We start from the raw sequence: 20512 nt of genomic DNA, 5'->3' as shown, positions 1-20512 counted from the left end.
AACTTTAAGAAAAGACTTGAAGTACTTGAATCTAACAAAATGAGCATAGTAGCGGTCTAGAATTCATATAGCCGACCCTACTTAGTAAGATAAAATTTGATTCTTATATCATTCTAATTATATAATAGCATGTGATATTACGTTTTATATTCTGGGCACACTAAAAAATCTCGCCGTAGTAGAGGAAGGGAGGGTGATTTGTGATGTGAACGTTGAATAATTATGTAGCCAATAAAGGTAATTGAGTCTTTGGGTTGTCTATTTCCATTAGTGGGTAAGAGAGAGAGAGAGAGAATTGAGAGAATGCTTTTCGATTTGGTTAACGTGGGAAAGTTGTGTAAAGAAAGAGATGGTTTTTTTTTTCTTCTCCCATTTCCCCATCTGATCTATATATTCATGCTCCTTAATATGATCAAACCACCAATAAAATTAAAAATTAAAAATAAAAAACACTGTGACATTAGTATAACAATGTAATGGAATTTTACTCTGCTTATAAGTAAAAAAGTTTAAATTCGATTTTTGTGAATAACTAATTCGAGATCAGATTATCATGGTTAGAGAGAGAGAGAGTAGTTGAATATCAAAATGCGCAACAAACAAGATTAACAAATAATAAGAATATTATTAAACAAACAAGAACGCCGGAACGGCTACAAACTCTAAGAGGTTACATTGTGGCTAACTTGATCTCTAATGAATAACAAAGCACCCTAGTTATAATAACCTAACCCTAATTCCTAACAAAACCTAATTGTAACAGGCTAAGCCCAGAAAACCAAATATTCAAATAAACCAAAACATTAATATTTTCTAACAAGAGCGAACAGTAAAGTTGTACTAAACCCAACAGGTTCAACTAAAGAAAAATGAGAAGGAAAAAAAGAAAGAAACTTGGGTCTTTATTTAATATAGATGCCAAAAATACATACTACAATTTTTTTATAAAAATGATTGATTTGCATAAAATAAAAAGAAACAAAAATAAGAAAGATGGAGAGAGAGAATTATATGTCATTGAAAAGAAAGGAAGGAAAGTTGTTAGAGAGAGAAAGAGGGAGAGAGAGAGAGAGGTATTAACAATTAACATTAAGGGTGTGGTGGGATGCTTGAGCTAAAGCTTTGCTGAAAACTGGCCTCGTCTATTGCTGTATTGGGCAGTTTAGGCGCCATTCCAGCACAAGATCTTGCATCACCTCTACCTCTCTCTCTCTCTCTCTCTCTCTCTCTCTCTCTCTCTCTCTCTCTGTCTCTCTATAGCTATCTAGCTATCTTTTTCTCTCTGGACTTTCATCAAAACACAACAACATCACTAACCTCCTCTCTCTCTAACTTTTTTACATGTTTCTTTGGTCAAGTTGAAGCTTTTTGCCACGCTGAATTCTGGGTTTAATGTGAAAAATGAAACCGACCATTAACCAAACAGCTGACAGACAAGAGAGAGACAGGGAGATAAAAAAAATGTGGGATCTCAACGACTCGCCTGATCAGCGGCCACGTGGCGAGGAATCCGAAGGTTGTTCCTCCCAGAAGACATCGGCAGACGGAGACGAGGAAAAGGGCAAACGGGTCGGATCCGTATCCAGTTCAAGCTCGTCGGCGGTGGTCATAGAGGAGGACGGATCAGACGAAGAAGAAGATCAGGACGACGGCCCAACCAAGATCGCCAAGAAGCAAGGAGGAGGTGGGGGAGGAGGAGGAAAGATATTCGGGTTCTCCGTGACCCACGAGGAGTCCATGGATAGCGATCCGCCCGTGACCGTCACCAGACAGTTCTTTCCGGTGGAGCAAGACTCCTCCTCTAATTTTGACGTAATGGGGTCCGCAACGGGCGGCGGCAGCATCCCACCACCTCCTTCTACATCATCGTCGTTTCCCCGAGCCCACTGGGTCGGGGTCAATTTCGGGCAGTCTGATTCGGGCAGTCCCGGGAAGCCGCCGCCCACCGCGGAGGCCTCCCACCAGCCCATGAAGAAGAGCCGGCGTGGGCCCCGCTCCAGGAGCTCCCAGTACCGGGGTGTTACGTTTTACCGGAGGACTGGCCGTTGGGAGTCTCATATTTGGTCAGTTAATTAGTTGAAACTGGTTGTACTTCCATCTTATTGCTGACTTGAACATTTCTCCATATTATTTGGCCAATCAGACAATTTTGCGTTTTCTATTTTTGGCTTTTTGATTTCTACTTCGGATATACAGGGATTGTGGGAAGCAAGTTTATCTTGGTAAGAAATTCGTATAATTATTTGGTACTTTTATTTCTTCGACACAAAAATGGTGCCTTTGTCCTTTGGTTGTCCACGCACATTCTTTTTTTCTTGTTTAATTTTCTGATATATATGCTGATGAGATGGGATGGGTTATTTCTTTTTTTTCAAACTTTGATTTATAGGTGGATTTGACACAGCGCATGCAGCTGCTCGGTGAGCTCTTTTTTGCTTCTCAAATATTGTTATTAAAAATATGATACATCCTGTTAATCTTAATTAATTTTGTGGGAATTAATTAAAATGCAGGGCGTATGATCGGGCGGCGATCAAGTTCCGGGGAGTGGAGGCTGACATAAATTTTAGCATAGAGGATTATGAAGAAGACTTGAAGCAGGTGAGTTCATGAGCGAGTATGTGTGTGGTGTGTACGGCCCCCGAGAAGAGAGAATGGATTTGCACTTATCTTCAACAGTTTTATTTACCTTATCTTCAACAGTGTTAGCAATACATACATAAATACATATATATATATATATATATACACAATAATTAATAATCATACAAGCAATATTGAATGTTGAATCCATCTAAATTACTGAACGGGAGATATGAACTGAGATCCAGAGGACACGAAAAGCTCGAAACAAAATTTTTTGAGCATGGGAAATTAAGATTCATATTATGATTTTCTTGGGATGATTATGATGTTAAATGTCTTTTTCTTGCATGGAATGGAACACGCAAGCAGATGAGCAATTTAACAAAGGAGGAGTTTGTGCATGTACTTCGCCGACAAAGCACCGGCTTCCCGAGAGGGAGCTCCAAATATAGAGGGGTCACCTTGCACAAGTGTGGCAGATGGGAGGCCAGGATGGGCCAATTTTTAGGCAAAAAGTAAGCACAAAATTAATAATTCCAGCAGCTTCGCTCCTTCTGTTATTATTATTAATTAATTAAACTGTGTTCAACCCAAGAAAAAGCTTCCATCCTCCTCACTAGTTTCTCACTGTTTTTGTTGTTCATTTTACTATTTTTCTTCATTAATTTCTACAATTTTTATAACTTTTTATGCTAAATTGTTTGGCAGATACGTTTATTTGGGATTGTTTGACACTGAGATTGATGCTGCAAGGTGTGTATATGTGTATATATATGTGTGTATATATAATATAGGTATATTTGTAGTCTTTAGTAATTATATGATTGAATTCTTGTAGGGCTTATGACAAAGCAGCAATCAAGTGTAATGGCAAAGAAGCTGTCACTAACTTTGATCCCAGCATCTACGAGAACGAGCTCAACCCCTCTGGTAAATATAACTAAATAGGAAAATATTGATGCATTGTAGTTTGATGATGATTTGATCATATGTTCTAGCTTGATTTAATTAGTATAATTATTCATTTCGATATGTATTTGCGTAGAATCATCGGGTGTTAATGCTGCGGATCACGACCTTGATTTGAGTTTGGGAAGCTCAAACTCAAAGAAAAACAATCAAGCATTAGGGAATGATAATAACAGCCAAAATGGTGCACTGGAACACCAGCATTCTGTCTCGATGCAATTCGATGCTGATTGGAGGAGTCAAGGATTTCGGCCTAAGGTATCTTATGTTGCCATATTATAGAACATAATTAATTTGGTCGACATAAGGCTGGTTAGAAAACATTTCACACGTTATTAATCATTTATGAAGTTTATGTTTCCTTCGTTTAATAGCTTAACATACAACGAGATCGATCTAGAGACGACATTGATCCTCAGAGAAGAGACGGGTACTTGGAGAGTGAAGCTCTACTCCGAACCAACCTTCCATCTCAAGTCCCAGCTGAAATGCATAAATATGGGCAGTTCAGTAGTAGGAGGCCTACTGCCGAAGACATTCAAATGCCTCACAATTTCCCACCACATTTCAACTCACCAAATTATCATCATGTGAGCACAATTAATATTTATCTTTACTCATAATTTCCTGTAGTACATTGTGAAGTTGATGGTGATTAATTGCATATTATAAGTTAATTATATTTTTGGTAGATTCAGTTTCCGAGCAGCAGTGAAGGAGGGGGCCGCATTGGCAGTGATCTTTCACTGTCAATGAGCGACCACCACCAACAATGGCAATCCGCTACTCCGACCTCCGATTTATTTGCAACTGCTGCAGCATCATCAGGATTCCCACCACAAATTAGACCGTCGTACACACAAAACGGCTGGCTGCAGAAAAATGGGTTCCACTCTCTCACCAGACGCTAATTAAAGCTAGCTTAGCTCTCTTTGGTCATGACCCCTTTTAATCAAGATTTTTCTGCCTAATTACCACCATCATCCCCCACCTCCCCGATTCTAATTTATTACGATCAAGTCCTCTTGATTCTGTTTATTTTGTAAGCACCAAAAATCCAGTTCTTTCAGTGCTCCAAAACATAGACAAATTTTAGTAACAAGGACAGGAAATTCTCCTATTTTTTGGAGAAATGAAATCAAATGTATGCTCTCATTGGTGTTTACCAAAACAAAAAAAGAACAATACTTGACTATTTAAAGATGAGTAGTAACTTCTACTCGAAACTCTTAGTGTTTTAATCGCTGAGTTTTGTGTTTATGATCATAATCGTTCATACTATAAATCATACTGTAAAGATCATCTTTGCAAAAAATAAATTAAAATTAAGGTCGTTTAGTTAATTTATTGTAGCAAATACATAAATGATTCTTGATGCTTTTACCAATACCGTATGTTTGTTTTTAAATAGTTTGATGAATAAACGGTCTTTTGATTTTAATTAATTTTTTGCAGATGCGATCTTTATAGGATGATTTATAATATGAACGGTTTTGATTTTAAACATGAAGTTCTATAAATTGACAATGAATAATTTTGAGAAATTTTAAGTAGGAGTTTCTACTCATATTTAAATAACTAAGTATTATTCAAAAAAAAATGTATGTATGGCCGTTGGTAAAAAACGAAGTCGATATTCAACTAGATTTTTTGAGTTCTGACAACAATTATTGATTTCTTTTCTTATTTAATTTTGTATATTAATATCTCAATGCCTAGCATCTATCTTTTTTAATAAATTTAATTTTGGTCATAAAAGTTGGGGTTGGAGTTACCTAATAGGGTAATGCGTGACATAATTTAGGTGAAAAAACAAAGGGGAGGAAAATCTAGGGTTAAAATTTTGTATTAAAAGAGGGGTGGAGACTGGAGACAGAAGAAAATGAGGGATACGAAAAAGGGGTATTTTGTAAATGTCTTGCAAATATCAAGGCGATGGTGATGAATAGTCGCTCTCATCGGTGTCCTTTGAATCAGTTCTCTCCGCCAAAAGCAGTCAGACACTGCTATTATGACGAGAGGGACCTTTCATTTTTACAGTCTTGTACGTTATTTTGTGTGGTGTTTTTGTTTGTCTTATGCATATCAGAAATAGAAAAGAGTAATATTAGATAGATTAAATTTATATACTAAATTTACAAATTAAATGATGTGTCATCAATAGTAAGTAAGAACGTTAATCAACACTTAATAATAAATCAATCATCATTTTTCATGTTATTTGGTTTATCAACTTTGGTCCCCGAATTTATCTCCCTAGCATTACTTAATAAAAAAAGGTTTATGGTTAATTTGTGCGTTGTTGTTTTTGTGTTATTATTTGGGTTTGGAATAATAGGTTAAGTCGAGAATAGGTTAACTCGAGTTGGAAAGCCACATTCCTCGGCCCAGTAATGATCCCTCAGGCCAGTGGATTTTCAGGCCACGAAAGGATTGATTCGACACAGTCTTCATGAAAGTAGGAGTGTGAAAGGATTAAGTTCAAATGTGGCTCGGTCGAGTTCTTAGTGAACTAAAATGGCCAAGGATTAGAATAGGCTCTGGGTAGAGGCGAATTATTTTAAGGATCAGAATTCATTCTTAATCAAAATAAGAATGAATTAATCGCATAAAGGGGCTAGGTTCAGAATCCTGATTTAAATCAAGAAGTCGAGACTAGATAAATGTGAGTTTCGACTAAGGAAATGATTAAAAGGGTAAAAAAATTTGAATACTCGAGTAATGCAGAGTGACATAGTCCCATCAAGACTCTATCTCGGCAGACTTGTTTATCACAACGCCAATCCTAGAAGAGGTTATGTAAAATGGAAAACCCCCTTCTACTCAACAAACAACTCAAAATGCTCTATACGAAACCCTTCTCATACCCCTAAAAAAAATACTAACTATCATAACCCTCCCTGTTAACCCATATTCAATTTGGATAAGTAAACAACACTGTGTTGCCAATCCATGACACCTTCAGTTTGGATAAGTAAACATCACTGGCGTCGTAGAATCAAGCAAAATATAGCACATTCAGTTTGGACAAGTAAACGACATTGCTTCTAGGTTGGTTGATTATCTATCCAAGTCTCGGTAGGTGAAGAGTTCTTAATTCTTTCGCCCAAAGAGTTCACTTTATTGGCTTCCGAGCAAAGTGAAGTGTTTTATGATTGGTTACTCTTAGGTGAAGTTTGCATTTCGACATTCAGACGGCTGAACTATGTTCACCATTCAAACGTTCATCTCATTTGAGTACATGTGCCCTTATAGCCTGATACTGATTCGACACACTTATATTCTCACGAATAATGTTGAAGCGGCTGAACTTGGTACATAAGATCCTGAATTTCGCAGTGAACTAGGCAACTTTTTCTTCATGTTCTAAAACCCAAGCCCTAGACATGTTCCTTCCCCATCCATAATCGCTCAAGTCCAGAAGTCAATAGCGCATTCGACAACACCACCACATCTATTCTACTCACTTGATCGAGCTCGATTACGATTTAGCAAACCCACATTCACAAGATGGATGTTGTTAGCTTAATAGTTACTCGGCATGCGTGCCATGTAGGTTTTGTAGTTTTTAGGTTAAACGTTTATTCAATCTAATGGCTATAAATAAATAAAGAATGATTGTTAGAGAAGAAAAATTGTCCGTGTTTATAGTTTCTCTAAATTTAATCGTTGTTGGCTTTGAAAAACAAAATGTGGTTTTTCTTTAGAAGTTGCCAACACCATTGAATTTGAAACTACTCAAATTTAATGGTAAATATGTGTTGGTATTGAGTGTCATAATTAAAGAAACATAACGGAATAAAATCAAGCTTAATGAGTGGGTTAGACCTAGAGCGTGAATAAAGAAAGGAAAGAAAAACATAATATATTTAAAAAGAAACAAACACAAAAAGTTAGTGACCAAATGCAAATGGGTATACGAGTTAGGGTTCCACTTGGGATTCACATTAAACCCTAGTTGTTTTGCAAATAAAAAAAAAAAAAGGGCCAAGTTGGATGGGTGGGTAGACCTAGAACATGCGACAATACGAAGAAACCTTGTCTATTTTTTATTTTTTATTCTTAAAAATGGTACATTGTAATATGTTAATCGTCCACCACATTCAGATATTATAAGTTAGGTAGATGCGAATAAAATACAAGGGCTGCTTCCATCATCCTGCGCGTCACACCAAAGATTTTTTATAGGCTCATACAAATATATTCTCCTCTCTCCATATCGATCTGCACATTTTTTTCCAAGTCTTCATCATATTACATGTGGTACTAATGAGAAAGTTTAGGAGCGGGATATCGTTCAACCCATCGAAATGGACGTATGTGTGTACATATAAAAGGTACTTTGTATATATGTATATATATGGCCATATATATGGCCAGTCGTAGCTGTAACATATTGTACGTACTTATCTTTCGAAGCCAACATGGAGTGTTGTACTTTCGCTTTGGGGATGGCATTATACCCCCAAAGCTCAATTTTCTTTTAGCTGAACCCACCATAGTCCATTTTTCTTTAGCTGAACCCACCATAGTATATTTTTTTCTCACAAAATTAGGCACTTTTTTTTGTTCAGTCTTGCATGTAGATATACAATAATTAACTATGTGCCCACTGTATGTTGTCAAAATTAATTTATCTATGTTTTATTTTATATATAAATATAGATAAATTATTTACCATGTGTATATATAATAACAATGTGCCTACTATGTGTAACAATACGTGCCAATTTTACCTATAGAATAAACAAATGTTATTTGATTCAAAACTAGATTATTTACCTAAAAATATAGATACATTATTTGCACATAAATACACTAATGATAATAATAATAAAATGTTCCCAATAAATGAAATGATACAGGTAAAATAATTTACCTACAAAATATAGGAATGTTATTTTATTCAATTGGTAAATTAGTGAACCTACAAAATATAGGTAAATTAACTTATATGTAGGTAGATTAGTATATAAAATGTATTAATTAGTATTTATTTGTAATACGTGGAAGATTATTTTAGTATGGCACCTTTACTTATTGATCAATGATCATAAATATGGTGAGTAATTACATTTATTAACATGTTTAGGGAAAATATGGCCTAAATTGTAAATACTTTGTAATAATTGGTCATTTATTCATCTACTTTGGCATGATTTTTGAAATTTGGGTGTTACTTGGATTCGTGTTTTCTGTTTTCATGCCAAAAAAATTTAGTTTATTTATTTTTTTTAGTATTCTATAGGCAAGGAGTGAGATTAAAAAATTAAAACACATTAAAAATAAAAATATCAAACACATTAAAAAAATATAATAATTAACTTACAAGTGCAAAAAATGTGAAAAAATATGCAAGCGCTCGTGATCGCATCTTGCACGCTTTGAGGATGGGTACATCGTTGTTTGAATTTTTAGAACCATAGAAACCCTCATGAATAGTCTTTTTAAGCGAGTTCCAAATAAACCAATATCATTTTGCTTCGTGATTGATGAAAATTAAAGGGTTTTACTATAAAAAGACATGCAAGGTTTTCTCAACCTTGGAACACAACTCATTTCATTTTGCATATCTTTGAACTTTGGTATTTTGTAGTAATGTACCAATGATTTTTCATTAGACTCTTATTTTGGAGCATGTAATACTTAAAAGACAAATGTTGTTTTTATGTTTTGAAGTAATATTTATGTGACAATGTGATATATATATATATATATACATATACAAATTTAGTATTATCTTTTTCAAAATTTTGGGTTAAATTATATTTTTAATTTTAATTATTTATTGATTTAAAATATATTTTCCTTAACGGGTAATGGGTTGGGTCATATTACTTGATAATATTAACGGATCGATTTGGGATCGGGTCATATTACCCGTTTACTTTAATGGGTGTTACACGACATGATTTGTTAAGATATCGGCTATGTCACAAAAATTTATATAGAATAATAATACGAAATACATATTTTAATATACAATATATGCATATACACTATGGCTATTGCATTTGATAGAATGTTTTTTAAGTAGTTAAAAAAATTAAAGTCATCAAAATAACTTTTTTTTTAACGTGTTGAAACGGGTTACCTGTTAAGGACCTGCTATTAACGGGTTCTTATTGTGTGACCCGATAACGACCTGATTAGTTATCGTGTCGACCATAACTCCGTTATTTTCGTATCATTTACGTGTCGTGTAAGAAATTGTCAAGTCTAACTTGGATGTTCCAAATTAGGTGTGCTATTGTCTAGACTTAAAGAGTTGCAAGAATCTATCCGTAAATAATCCTTAATCATGGATTAAACATTGTCATTAGGCATCTGATCAAGCAAAGAGCAAAAGAATCTGCCCCTTGCATGGGAGAGCGGGTAAACAAGGCCTGTGAAGCGACGGATCGTGCGTACCATTTTATTGCCACTTTTCTTCATTGTTCTTTTGTGCGTTAATTAAGAATTTTAAAAGAACATCAGATTTGAGAACATTTCACAGTTGCCTTTTATTTAATATTATTTATATATTGGTATTCTTCGTTTTACTAATAGTATAAGTGAACATTAGTAATAAGACTCTTTATATCCTTACGGTTAACAGTCTTACAACATGATGTTAACACTAGTAATAAGATTCACTAGAGATTGAGAAACACATCTATGAAGGTCCTCTGTGGCACCCTGTGAATATTGGTACGAGACTCTTTTGTGGTCCACCAAGTCCTTGATGTAATGCCTGTAGCTAGCAAATCTCAGCAACACTTGGTATATAGATTGCATCGACAAAATACGACATGGAGTATTGACAACCTAGGCAATGGCTCTTCACAGCAATCATCACACACACACACACACAGTAGAAGACACCAAAACTAAACATATAAGCCTACTAGCCTTCATGCACGTGCTCACGCGTGTGTAGAAGGCGTTTTTTGAATCACGGTGTGCTACGCATGACTTACACGTTTTAAATGTATTTATATGCGTAAATTGACAAAAGGGAAGTTAAATATTTGAAGTAAATGAATAATCTTAGATCATGCTAGAAGAAACCCCTCATAAACCAATTAAAGAAGCTAAATTCACATAATAAAATCGGTCTCTATAGAATTTACATTAAGAATAGAGAAAATAATATTTAATAAACAATTAATTGAATCACATTATTGCTAGCCCATTGTGAGGCTAAACCCACCCCTTCCCCCTTAGTGTAAATTATATCATTTGTTAAAAAACACAATCATTTGACAACTAATTTAATCACATTATTATCCACGTGCGAAAGACCTTTTTTATAACCGACATTACACGCCTCTTAAAATGTTTTGAACGTGTTTAAAAATAGAGAAAATAATATTTAATAAACAATTAATTGAATCACATTATTGCTAGCCCATTGTGAGGCTAAACCCACCCCTTCCCCCTTAGTGTAAATTATATCATTTGTTAAAAACACAATCATTTGACAACTAATTTAATCACATTATTATCCACGTGTGAAAGACCTTTTTTATAACCGACATTACACGCCTCTTAAAATGTTTTGAACGTGTTTAAAAATAGAGAAAATAATATTTAATAAACAACTGATTGAATCACATTATTGTTAGCCCATTGTGAGGCTAAGCACCCCTTCCCCTTAGTGTAGATAATATCATTTATTAAAAAAAAATCATTTGACAACTAATTTAATACATTATTATCTGCGTGCAAAAGATCTTTTTTATAACCAGCATTACACTTCTCTTAAGATGTTTTGAACGTGTTTTAAAATAGAGAAGTTGAATCACATTATTGCTAGCCTATTGTGAGGTACTAGTTTAAAAAAAAAAAGCAGCACAAAAAAACTAATTAAAATGACAAATATATTTTTTGAATAACGGCATGCTACGCGTGACTTACACATTTTAAATGTATTTATATGCATAAATTGATAAAAGGAAAGTCAAATATTTGAAGTAAATGAATAGTCTTAGATCAAGCTAGAAAAAACCCTCATAAACCAATTAAAACAGTTGAATTCACATAATAAAATCGGTCTCTATAGAATTTACATTAAGAATAGAGAAAATAATATTTAATAAACAATTGATTGAATCACATTATTGATAACCCATTGTGAGGCTAAACTTACACCCTAGATAATATTGTTTGTTAAAAAAAAACAATAATTTGACAACTAATTTAATCATATTATTATTCGTGTACGAAAGACATTTTTTATAAGGCATTACACGCCTCTTAAGATGTTTTGAACGTGTTTGAAAATAGAAAAAATAATATTTAATAAACAATTGATTGAATCACATTATTGTTAGCCTATTGTGAGGTACTAATTAAAAAAAAACACAAATTTTTTTTTAATTATTAACAAAATACTATTAAAATAACGAAAATGCCCCTACCTTATTTGATGCATTGTTTTGGGATGCCTTTGAAGTTTTTCGTCTTAGGGGCATTTTTGTCCAAATTTTTGTATCAAAGCTTGATGGCACCAAAATCACTATTCATCTTTTCCATTAGCTTTATGTATAAGATAAATATATATATATATTGCTTTGACATTTGTTACCATGTGCACAATATGGCTCGACAAATGACAACAAGTGCACACGATGAAATGTCTTACTAAAGAATTGTCCATGATTTCTATATTAAAAAAAAAAAACCTTGAACTTTTTACATTGGACGACCCAAGATTCGAATCTTGGATGGTCATCGCCTTAGACTAACCCTAAAATTTGAGGTTAAAGAAGTCATTTAACTACATATTTTTATTTGCTTTATATGGAATGAATAGTACAAAATTATTGTCTGCCGTAGATTTCTTCGTCGGTGTTATGTGTGAAGTGGTCCAAACTCCAAAGCACTGACTCTGGCACGGGCCTTTGTATAATTTAGGTTTGATTTGAATGGATGAAAAACTGCAATTTCCGAAAGGAAACAAAGCGCCATTGTCCTCTAGTTGCTTAAATCCGGGCCAAAGATCCTTCCCTTTGCGTCGGATGTACGAAGCACTGCTATTTCTCAGACCAACAGATCATCTATCCCAATCTATATTTACATACCTCGTCACTTTTACCATTAAATTTTGGTGAAAAAAATAAAATAAAACAAAGAGGTGAAGGCTATAACTTATAACGTGAGTATATATATTAATGTTGTTATTATTGCACATATGTGTGTGTGTGTGTCGTGCGTGTGTTTGAGTGTATCAGGAGTGTGGGGACCAATTGGAAAATTAAACAGAAACTAAATTAGAAGGAAAGTGAGATTGATTGTCTTGTTACCATTCTTGTAACATAATAGTATGGTGTTATTTATCATGTGTGGATTATTGTTGTTCTAAATATATAAACACCATGTGATATTGATCATCAATAATGTAACATGTTAGAGAACATTATTGAAAAAGGGTTGAGCCATGATTAGTTTGGATGAGTGGGTTACAGTTGACAAAAATATAACTAGCATATGCCCACACTTTGTGTGTGAACATTTTTTATCTTTTTTTTTTTAAAGTAGAAAGAGAGGGAAAGAGAGTGAGCGTGAACGTTCAAAGTGGGGAGAGAGACTTAATTTTTAATTTTTTAATTAGAGATATGTTAGAATCACATATAGAGACAACAAAATTTGGTTGTATAAATTACATTACTGCTCATGTTTTTTTATTTATGTTCAGTTTTGATTAGAGGGTTACAATGTTAATTTTAAGAGGTTTTGGTTGACAATAAGAATCCTATTAATATGTAGTTTAAAAATATAATAAATAGATTATCATGGAACAATTGCGTATACTAGTTATCATGCTGAACAAAGTAACTGAGAATTTCTGATATATTTTACTTCTTCAACGTGAAAGTAAATACATGAAACATACAAAGAGTGTTTAGGAAGAAAGCTAAAAACAATAAGAAATGGAAACCCTGAGTAAAGCCATGCTAAACAACGTAACTGAAAATTTCGCCACTTAGTATTATTGTGAATGCAAATTTCCGCATTCTTCTTCTTCGACAAAAATGCACCCGCAAAACAATTAATAGCTTAGGTCAAGGCCAAAAGCCTCACGCACTCACGATGAATGAGGGCTTTAGCCGAAGAACCTTCGATGCCAAAGTTAGAATTTGAGAGAGAAAATGTTTAGAGAAATTTGGAGAATTTTAGAAGAGAATTGGACTTAGGTTTTTTGAAGAAATGAGGGCTACTTATAGGGGTGTGGCCGGCCCTATTTGGAGAAAAGAGGTCTGGCCACTTATGGTGGTTTTTTTGCTCTAATTGCAAGATATTATGTATTATGTCAAAATAATATCTTGCAATTAATTAGAAAATTAATCAATTAATTAATTAATTTTGGTAATCAATCCTAATTTGAAAGAATAATTGGGGGTTACCTAGTGGGAGGATTTGATGAGGATTGATGAAATGAGTTTTGAATAAATACATATTTTGATCATCTTTGACCTTGATTGAGCTGTTATTGTCCACTGCTTGCGCATGAGAGTTCCGGTGTGCCTCGAGGGTAATTTTATCATTTTTACCCAAAAATCCACATGTCGCCTCCATATTTTTCCTTGATTATTTTTGGCTCCACAAATACCCCCACACCTATTGGGCTATTCGCAGGAAAGGGTAGCAGATGTAGAGATCTTCTTGCTTTAGGAAACATAGGATTGTTTGCTGTTTTGATGTAGATTCCCTCTTTAATTGGAAATTAGATCATTCTAGGAAAGGAAAATAAATTACTTCTAAAGTCTATTTAAGTCTACCTTAAGTAGTTTATTAAATCAACTTTAGAGAGCAATTTATTCTACCCTACAAGAGAGAGAAAGCAATGGGATATTTGTGCCTCCTCCCCTAGCAAACTTCTACACTTGCCCGTGCAAAGGATCGTCTTTTGTTGTTTTGATGTAGATTCCCTCTTTAATTGGAAATTTGATCCTTCTGGGCAAAGAAAATAAATTACTTTTAAAGACTATTTAAGTCTACCTTAAGTAGATTATTAAATCAACTTTAGAGAGCAATTTATTCTACCATACAAGAGAGAGAAAGCAAGAGGATATTTGTTCCCCCTTCCCTAACACTCTTCTACATTTGCCCGTGCAAATGACCGTCTTTCGTTGCTTTCTTTGTCTTCACGCCGCACCAAGGTAAGAAAAAAATTAATTTTTCCTTGTCTTAGGAATTTTTGGGAGCCTCGGGGCTAGAAATTTGGTTCGTTGGGGGTCGAGGATGTGTGAAAGTTGGTTAAAGAAGGCCACGACATGGCTTACCGTGGGGTTGTTAAGTGCGGCGGTGGCTAGTTGGGCCAGAGGTGGCTCGGCTCGTGCCGAGCTGATAGGAGCGCATGGGTGTTGAGCTGGGCTTGGATTGGGCCAGGCTGGTGAGTTGGATATAGGCCTCGGCCCATGCGAGAAATGGAGGGAGAGAGAGAGGGTGTAGGGCATCAACCATTTTCCATTTGGTTTGGGTTGTGAGGCCTGCTGGCCGAGAGGGTTTCAGGCTAGGCTATGGGGCCAGGCGTGGTTGCTGGGCTCTTATGGCTTGGGCAGTGAGTTTTCCTTTTTTTTTTTTTTTTTTTGTGCTGTTGGGCTTGGGCCCGTGCACCTGAGAGAAAGAAAGAAAAGCCTTCGGCCTTCGGGCTTGGCTTGCTTGCGTCAACTGCCTTTTTTTTTTTTCATAGGTGGGTCTAATGAATTTTCCTTACGCCTTTGTAGAATTTTTTCGAGCATGTCTTTTTCAAGCCACAAAAACGATGATGGTGTTCCGCCGTTGTATCGTCAAGGCGAGTCTTTGAGTAAGGAGGACTACTTCAAGGCTGCTCACTTTAAGATTAGGTCCGATGACTCGTTTAGGGACTTCATAGAGGCATATAGGCATGCCATTTCGTTGAGGGTGCGTGTGAAATGTGTCGATAAGGGTAGTAGCCATGAGCCATGTAATGGGGCTCGGAGAACCATCAAGGTCCATCCTTATTACTTCGTGCTGGGATTTACTTTTCCCATGCCGTGTTTCTTCCGAGAGGTGCTCTGCTCCATGAAGTGTGCCACATCGAGGTGGGGTTTTTCAATCTAAGCCAATTTTTCGACATAGATTTGACCGTCAACGAATTCCGGTACTTCTTTGACATAGGCCACACCGAGGGAGTTGGGCAGCTGCGATCTTGCCATAGGCTCTTTGATCATTCAAGCAAGGGAAATCATGATTGGGCTAGAGAGACTTTAGAGATAAGTGGAGAGTGGGAGTCTGATTCCTCCCCCGAGCTGCGCATTTTGACGGTTTTCATCTCCGGTAGGTAGACTGCTTAATCTCTCGGTTGCTTTGTACTTGTGCTAAGTTACTATATGATTTACTGATTATTTGCCACTGTTCTTATAGATTTGGAATTCGGCTCGACTCTTAAGACTTATCCATATATGAAGAAGGTGCATATTACCTTAGGTATCCATCCCTAGTACCGTGAGTGGTGTTGGCTACTTAGTCCTCTTTACGGGGAAAAAGCTGGGCTGCCCCCAAGAGAGGAGATAAAGCGAATCAAGGCTGAGGCGTTGGCTCGTCCGATTACTATAGTTAAGCCTACTGCGCTTGAAGGTGGAAAGAAGAGATCTTCTTCGCCTGCTCAGGAGATGTTGGTTGAAAAAAAGTCAAAGGTTTTCTCCGCTGTTAGCAAAGGTTCGCTAGCCGCCCTCAAGCTCGTGATTGACTTGACTTCCTCCAAGGGGGAGAAAGAGGAGGCTGTTAGATATGTGCCAGTGACGTCTGCTATTCCAAAGTGGCTGGTTCAATTACTTATATGATTGCTCATCTAGAAACTCCGCCATGCCCCCAGTGCCGAAATTTATGCCCAAATGTCCGTCAAGGGCTAAGTCTGGTTCACATTTAGAAAGACTTGTTACTATGAAGAACAATAAGGTGGACTTTGTTGCCAAAATGGCGCCAAAACCCTTCCCCTTACTGCTATGATAAATTCCTCTATTGAGAAGAAAGAGACTGGTCGTGCGAGTAGTTGTGAGAAATCCACCAAGTCTATTTCTGGGGAAGCTGCTGAGATTTATGCGCTCTTGAGACCAAACCTACTCGAGGACATGGATGTGTGTACCAAGTTTATTGATGACGTCAAAGAGGTTGTTGGCCCAAGTTCTTTTGCGAACTATACGACCAAGTATAGAAGGACTGCTCTGGTGGCTATGATGTAGAAAAAAATGATTCTAATAGCCGAGTCTATGAGTCTTGATAAAAAAGACACCAAGGCTGCCAATGAGGTGGCAAGGACCATGGCTTCCGAAACTTACTTTTCAGTTGAGAAAGTCAAGAGGTTAGAATCCGGGCTTGCCACTTTGAAGGGGTTTAATATCTCTGCTGCCACTTCTCTGTAACTTGAGACCGCTCACCAGGAGATCATGGATTTGAAGACTAGGATTGACGCAATCTAAGTTAAGTATGAAAGTGCAGAGAATGAGATCGGGTGTTACATACCTCAGATTCAAGACCTTAAGTGTGCCATCTCTAAGCTCCGCTTTGCTACTTACGAAAAGGATGAATAACTGATCACTGCTTATAACCAAGTGATTCACTTCAAGAAGGTCGTTAACAAGCTTGAGCCTCAAGTGTTGGAGCTCCAAGGTGTTTTGAAGATCAACGACAATCTAAAGAAGGAAGTGGAGGAGCTGCGGCGCATCTGTGCTGGTCTGCTCGAGGAGATTGAGTAGTTGAAGGGTGAGAATGCTCTATTCGAGGCTTCACTTACTTAGAGTCAGGCTGATTTCTATAAGTAGACAGGCCCGTGTAGCCTATGTAGCCATAAGTGTTGGTGTAGAACTTTGCAAAGTTGTTAGCCATAGGGTTAGCAGTCAGAAGCCTTACTTACAAAGGCAGACGAGTCAACGTGACCATTTGGCTGTTAACCTTGGCTTTCTTCAATTTCGTAGGTTGTGTAGCAAGTATCACAACATTTTTGGACTTGGTGTAGGTCGTTCTACGCTTTGGCAGAAATGAAGCCCATCGACTGCGTAGCATGTCGGCAATGGACGAAGCTTCGTATATGCGCACTAAATTGTTTGACCTTTCATAGAAACATGTGGTTGTATAAGTTTAACATGGCTTACCGCTCGAAGGGTAAGCCATAGACAGTATTCTGAAAACTGTACGCTACCTTAGTGCACTCGGTAGTAGCTTTAAGGTTCCAGGGCAACCGTCCATAGGGCGTACTGCGTAATGTGCCCCCTCCGTCGCTAGGGTCCGGTTCCCCACAGATTAGGCCAAGAAACCCAAAATCCTTCATTTAGCTAAGCCTTGAAAAAGACCATTGTGGCTACTTCTAGGAATTCCTGCGTAAGCCATCCTGCATTTAGTTATATTAGGCAGTCCGACTTATCCACGTCTGGATATTCGGAGTGTAGAGTTTATCCTCCCGCTTTAGAGAGTAGACCTATGTAGGTGTCGGGAAATTAGTTTACCCTCTCGCATTGGAGAACATGGTTGGTCCCTTAAGGGGTGCAATTCCTGTGATGAATCCTTAAGAAGGGCGTTGTCTTCTTTTGAAGTGTAGCAGTGATCAGTTGTTGTAAACATGTAGTCAAGCTAATTTGTAAATTACTTTTGAATTCCTCATTGAAAAGCGAGTGAAACGAACGAAAAACTTAGTTATAAAGTAGAGACTGCATAACAACTGGATAATTCTTGGCTCACGAGGTTGTGCCTGTTGAGCTGCTTGAGTCTTCGGCCTTTGGTGTAGCGGTATGTCATACATGGTACTTCCTCAGGTTGTAGGCGTTCCATTTCTTTTCGATCTTTTTGTCATTCATGGTGGTAAGGGTGTAACTACCCTTACCTTCTACTTTACTGATCTTGTACATATCTTCCTAGATGGGATCTATCTTTTTGGAGCCTTCTTTGCTGGCAGTGATGAAGGCTTTTCTCAGGATTAGATCTTTGGGTTGGAATTGCCAGATCTTGGCCTCTTATTATAGCTGGAGAGGAGTTGTTGCTGGTAGGTTGCGATGCGGGTGATGGTCTTCTCGTGCTTCTCGTCTGCCAGATCTAGGCTTGTGGCCATCTCCTTACTGTTCTGCTTGATGCTTGGCAGTAGAGTGTTGATGCTTGGCATGATGACATTGGAAGGAATGATTGCTTCTAAACTGAATGCTAAAGAGAAAAGAGTTTCACCGATGGCTCGTCGTTTGATGGTGCGATATGCCCATAAACATTCGGGGAATTTGTTTTGCCATTTTCCCTTCTTGTTGGAGAGGGACTTCTTGAGGTAGTCGAGAATCATCTTGTTGGATAATTTGGCCTGCCCATTGCTTTAAGGATACGTTGGTATGGACATATGCTGCTTGATGCCATACTTTTGGAAGAACTTCGCCAAATCTTTGCCTACGAATTGTGGGCCGTTATTGGTGATGATGGATTGATGGATACCAAATCGGCAAATGATGTTCCTCCATATGAAGCGCTCTATGTCCGTCTGAGTCGTGGTTGCCATGGGCTCTGCTTTTACCCATTTGGTGAAGTAATTGGTTGCCATGATCATCATGTCTTCGCCCCCAGTAGTGGTCAAGGGCAGAGCCTAAGCCGGCTAGCGCGTCCGTGTGAGCGTTGTTTGCTCGTGGAACTTGAGTGAGAGTATAAGTTTGACTAGTAGTCTAGCTAGTTATTAGCTAAGAATCGGAATGACTTACTAGCTTTTTCATCGCCAAATCTTTTACATTCGGAGGCCTACTAGTAGGGCCACGTACTCTACCTCGTTGTTGGATGCTTTGAAGCCTAGAGTGATCACCAGTTCGAGCATCGATGTGCGGGGTCAAAAAACTAAAATGTATTGGCCAAGTTCCAACGCCCATTTCATCACTCGTTGAGAAGCGTCTGGACCATGTTGGATTGATCGTAGAAGATACTGAGTCATAACGATGACTGTGTGAGCTTGAAAATATGGTCTGAGCTTCCGAGCCGCAACAACTATCATCAAAATTAATTTTTTGATCTTCGGGTATCTAGTTTCCGCATAGAAAAGAGCTTTAGAAGTGTAGAATACCGATAATTAGGCCCCTAGCTCTTCTTGTATGAGGGCAAAGCTCGCTGCTATTTCTGAAACTGCCAAGTAGATGTATAAGTCATCCGCTGCTTCTGGCTTGGATAGTAAAGGAGATGATGTGAGGTACTTCTTCAAGACTTGGAAAGCTTTTCCGCACTCATCATCCCATTTGTCTCATTGTGCCTTCTTGATGGCCTTGAAAAAGGGTTTGCATCGATCGGTGGACCATGAAAGAAAGTGGTTGGAGGCGGCTGCTCGTCCAGTAAATCCTTGGATCTTCTTTAAGGTAGTTAGAGACTTCATCTCTAGGATTGCTCGGATTTGTTTGGGATGTGCTTCGATTTGTCGTTGGGTTAGTAGGTACCCTAAGAATTTGCCTGAAGATACTCCAAATGTGCATTTAGTGGGATTGAGCTTCATCTTGTACTTTCTAAGGATGTTTAAAATTTCCACTAAGTTGCTGATGTAATCTGATTGCTGTTTGCCCTTCACCATGATGTTGTTGAAGTAGACTTCCATGGTTACTCCAATTTGATTCTTGAACATCATGTTTACTAACCTTTGGTAAGTGGCTCCCACGTTTTTTAGGCCAAAGGGCATGACTTTGTAGCAGTAGGTGCCTCGCTCGATCACAAATGCAGTTTTCTCCTTGTCAGGCTCAAAATAGATCGATTCGGGGAAGTGGATAAGGATCCTTTGGGCATGCTTTGTTGAGGTCTATGTAGTCTACGTAAACCCTCTATTTGCCCTTCTCTTCCTTTTTTACTAGCATGATATTGGCAAGCCATGTTGAATGTGCTACCTTTTTTATGAATTCAGCCTCCAGTAGCTTGTCAATCTCCGCTTCGATGATCACTACCTGCTCAGGTGCAAAATGTCTTCTCTTTTGGATCACTGGTTTGGTAGTGGGGTCGATGTGCAGCTTGTGGC

The 20512-nt window shown here is 37.3% G+C and overlaps 1 protein-coding gene across 2 annotated transcripts; it reads left to right on the top strand.

The window, feature by feature from the left end:
* The first annotated feature begins 1005 nt into the window (after window positions 1–1005).
* LOC126603900 (floral homeotic protein APETALA 2-like) lies at window positions 1006–4796 on the top strand. Of its 2 annotated transcripts, none has more exons than XM_050270920.1 (10): window positions 1006–2063; window positions 2197–2222; window positions 2390–2420; window positions 2514–2601; window positions 2956–3101; window positions 3295–3339; window positions 3425–3516; window positions 3632–3813; window positions 3930–4145; window positions 4254–4796. In XM_050270920.1, the coding sequence occupies exons 1-10, from the start codon at window positions 1402–1404 to the stop codon at window positions 4464–4466; spliced, it is 1701 nt and encodes a 566-aa protein (XP_050126877.1). In that variant the 5' UTR covers window positions 1006–1401; the 3' UTR covers window positions 4467–4796. The 2 variants fall into 2 exon arrangements, with proteins under 2 accessions (XP_050126877.1, XP_050126876.1); XM_050270919.1 differs by having other exon boundaries at window positions 1007–2063; window positions 4248–4796.
* Window positions 4797–20512: the final 15716 nt, after the last annotated feature.

This window comes from Malus sylvestris, chromosome 15, assembly GCF_916048215.2.
Source record: "Malus sylvestris chromosome 15, drMalSylv7.2, whole genome shotgun sequence".
NCBI lineage: Eukaryota > Viridiplantae > Streptophyta > Magnoliopsida > Rosales > Rosaceae > Malus > Malus sylvestris.
Note: the sequence above shows the minus strand (reverse complement) of the source record. Positions and strands in the feature narration are given on the sequence as shown.

What these genes read in the sequence shown, in the direction of transcription:
- LOC126603900 (XM_050270919.1), top strand. Translation starts at nt 1,402, where the DNA reads ATGAAACCGACCATTAACCAAACAGCTGACAGACAAGAGAGAGACAGG. An exon ending in TGGGAAGCAAGTTTATCTTG is followed by an intron (nt 2,223 to 2,389) that starts GTAAGAAATTCG and finishes TTTGATTTATAG; the next exon opens with GTGGATTTGACACAGCGCAT. An exon ending in ACTGAGATTGATGCTGCAAG is followed by an intron (nt 3,340 to 3,424) that starts GTGTGTATATGT and finishes GAATTCTTGTAG; the next exon opens with GGCTTATGACAAAGCAGCAA.